Raw genomic sequence first — 3,579 nt, 5'->3', positions numbered from 1 at the left:
ACTTTTTATGATTGTGCAGCGAAAAATAAATTCGAAAAACAATATTTGCAGAGAACAATAATTAAGTCAAACAATTCAAAGTTAAAAAAGCTTCATTCGAAAACTCGCATATTTTCCCAAAATAAGATTCCTTAATAATTGTGCGTAGAAAAGCTGAAAAGTTTAATAGAGAGATTGGATTTTTAAAAATAATATTTTATTTCTGGAACTGTACTGAATTTGAAAACTACAATTAAAATAATTTTTGGGGAGGAATTGCGAAATTTATAAATCCTCTAGAGACTTACTTTAATTTTGTAAATTGCTTTTACTATGAATAGCTGTTTCGTTATTAAAGGAGATGAGTAAAACAAATACTGTAAAAATCCAATTTCTGTCTTTCTGTATAACCAGCTGTCGTCTTGCATGCTAAATTTACTTGATTTTAATTTAGACCAGTTTCAAAACTTAATGTTAATGGCTTTAAAAATAAAATTTTGCTTGGCTGGTATATTTTAAAGCAGCCTCGTTAAACGCCATTTTATTCAATTTCTGTCGAATGAAGTAGGGTTAGGACAAGAAAATGAATTTGTTAATTTTTCTTTCTGTCATCGCTGTAGTTAGTTTGTGCTGTAATGGTAAGATTAGTTTTTTTTATTACACACAGTAGGGAGCATTAGTTTTAAGACTGTATGTTTTGCTGTTCTTTCTTTTTTCGTCAGCAAAATTTGTTAATGATTTAAATTAGTAATTTTTAACTTTAGTCATCCTACATGGAGAGCAATTAAGAATAGAGTTAAAATTTTTTAATTTAACCAACTCGAAACGAGAATTTGAAAAATTGAAATGAAATTCAATTCAATTCAATTGAGAAGATTCAGTTTTCTAAACTTTTATTGAAATTAATAATCTGAAGGAGAAAAAATATTGAAAAGTTTTAGTGTTTCGTTGCATATCGTTTCGCTTTGATGACTTCTATGAATGGGACTAACGACTTTCTAGGCTAATACTAATGACTAAATAGGCTTTCTAAATAGACTTACGGATTTTCGCCCATTTCGATTGGTGATCCTGATGGTTTTCTGCCTTAGAAGAACGCTACCGTGCCTCGACTTTTCTCTTGATGAAATTACCAAAGGTGCTCTATTGGATTCAGGTCAGGTGATTGACTCGGCCAGTTCAAAGTTTTAACTTTCTTAGTAAACCAACTTGTCCCAATTTCGGAGGTGTATTTAGGATCTTTATTCTGCTAAAATATCCATACTCGAGTCATGAGTCGCGATGGCTCAGGGGATAGAGCGTTCGCCTTCTAATAAGGCGAACCGGGTTCGAATCCCAGTCGATACGAATTCCGCATCCGGCTTGCATCGACCACAGTGCTGACGTGAAATATCCTCAGTGGTAGACGGATCATGGGTTAGAGTCTCCTTGCCGTCAGGCTAACCAGGGAAGGTTCTCGTGGTCTTCCTCTCCATGTAACGCAAATGCGGGTTAGCTCCATCAGAAAGTCCGCCACGAAGGCGAATTTCTCCCAATACTCGATACAGGAGTTTCCTTGTATTCTGGATTGGGTTCAAAATTACAAGGCAACGGAGTTGAACATTAGTAGTCGTAAACCCATAAAATTGGATCGGCTGTTCAACGATGGTTATAAAATAAAAGCGAAAAATACTGGAGGCATCATTTTATGAGCATAAGGTAGCACACGAACATCTAAATTGTTTTTATAAACATATTGATCCATAGTACCATCGATGTGTAAGAGGGAATGACACTATTATGATGGTTAGCTCCTCAAACAATTACTAATCCGTTTCCGTGTTTCACTGTTGTTAGTTGGCACCGAGGAGTTTGGTGCCTTTTGGACGAAAAATAAAACGTCGGCCATTATTTCCAACCGGATCGAATTTAGGTTCATCACACCAAAGGACCTTTTTTCAATCTTTAGTTGTCCACTCTTTGTGCTCCAATGCATCCTCCCTTGTCCATGCAAATTTCAATGAGATCATCCTATTCTCTGTTCGGATAAGAGTTTTTAAATAGGAACCCGTGCACACAATCCAACTGCATAGAGACGACGTCTTAGGATGTGCTTACCCACTGTTCAGCCATAATACCAAAATGTGATAGCCATGCTCCATTTTTCGTTTCTACCAACAATGGAATCTTTTGTTTTAAATTACTAATAATTACTTAATTGCTAAATTATCTCAGAAATGACCACTAACTCAGGACAAAAATTTAAATTCTATCTAATCAAATTCGTTAGTTTCCCCTGATTTCACAGGAATAAAATATCTCAGATGGTAAATAGAATATATGAATTTAAAGCAATCGACAAGTCAAAGAAGGGGACAAAACTTCTAACAACAAATAGAGTAAGATGGATAACAATGATAGAGCTCCTAAAATTCGGAGTGAAGAGGGATCTGTGTGTATGAGATGGATCAAAGATTCAGGGATCAGGCCAACATGAGGCAGGTTTTATGAATTTTAATTTAATAAAGGGCAAATGTGCGATAGTTTTTCTTCAAAAGGGAAGATAAGTTACACTTATGCTTATTTAATAGATTATTTATATTCAGAATTGAGAATTAAATTAAAATGAAATCAGGATAAACATTAAAAACATTATATTTTAAGCTTAAAAATAAAATTAAAAACTTAGCTTCTCGTCTTTTGACTGAAAATCATACATGCAATTTTTCTTCCTCACTGATTAATTATTCTATTGTAGTGTTAAGTTTCATTCCTAATTGTAATATAGCTTTTTATATTAGTTTAAGAGCTTTTGGCAGCATTCTTTTTTATTGTTATCCATTCCTATTAAGTTATTAAGTTTTAGAATAATTGAGGTTCAGAATTTAATTTTTACTTAATGGATTAAGAAGTCTTAAGCGTGAAATGACCCATTGAAATTTCTATGCAATCTTCATGGGGTAAAATTACAATAATATTCTTTAAATTTAGTATATACAATTGATATTCTATGTATAATTGTATATTAGATTTATACTAGATGTATAATTGAGTTAAAAAAGGTAATAATAAAATCTTTTTTTTGCAGCTCAATATTACGAATATGATAACTATGGTTCAGGTAAGTTAATTTTACTTAAAGTCATAATCAAACTTTTTAATACAAATGATATCGAAACAATTTTTTCAAATATAGTTTATCGTATTATGGGCTACAATATACACTTTTAAATCTTAATTAATGTATAGAGGAGGAAAAAGCAATTACTAAATCGAAATCAAACAAATCTTTTCGTTGAAAAGCAGAACTGAAATTCACAAACCCTGTTTGAATGCCGGATTAAACAATGCATCGGAAAAGTGCTTGCTAAAATACTTGCGCGTGTCACGAAAATGCTTTTGATACCTTTATCTCGTTTTTCTCACTGTTACCTAATCTTATCCTTATCACCTAATCTTTGAAGTGTTTTTGTTTCTTTTTCGTGTAAATATTTATTTGAGAACTTCAATGTGTGAAATTGAAATTTTTTAATTCAATATATATATATATATACATAACGAAGAATAAAACAAAGAAAAATAATAGACATATGAAAAAGGGGGGTGGGGAAATGATAAGTA

The 3,579-nt window shown here is 32.1% G+C and overlaps 1 protein-coding gene across 2 annotated transcripts in view; it reads left to right on the top strand.

Moving 5' to 3' along the window:
- Positions 1-439: 439 nt before the first annotated feature.
- LOC107437518 (DNA-directed RNA polymerase subunit beta'-like) overlaps positions 440-3,579 on the top strand; it is a 13,144-nt gene continuing 10,004 nt past the window's right edge. Inside the window, exons 1-2 of one of the 2 annotated variants that reach the window (XM_043051353.2) lie at positions 440-617; positions 3,047-3,079. In XM_043051353.2, the coding sequence (XP_042907287.1) occupies positions 563-617; positions 3,047-3,079 (88 nt within the window). In that variant the 5' untranslated portion in view covers positions 440-562. The remainder of the gene's footprint in view (positions 618-3,046; positions 3,080-3,579) is intronic. The other variant, XM_043051354.2, reaches the window with a different exon arrangement.

The sequence above is a fragment of the Parasteatoda tepidariorum genome, chromosome X2 (genome assembly GCF_043381705.1).
Source record: "Parasteatoda tepidariorum isolate YZ-2023 chromosome X2, CAS_Ptep_4.0, whole genome shotgun sequence".
Classification (NCBI taxonomy): domain Eukaryota; kingdom Metazoa; phylum Arthropoda; class Arachnida; order Araneae; family Theridiidae; genus Parasteatoda; species Parasteatoda tepidariorum.
The sequence above is the reverse complement of the archived record's forward strand: the minus strand, read 5'-3'. Positions and strand labels throughout refer to the sequence as shown.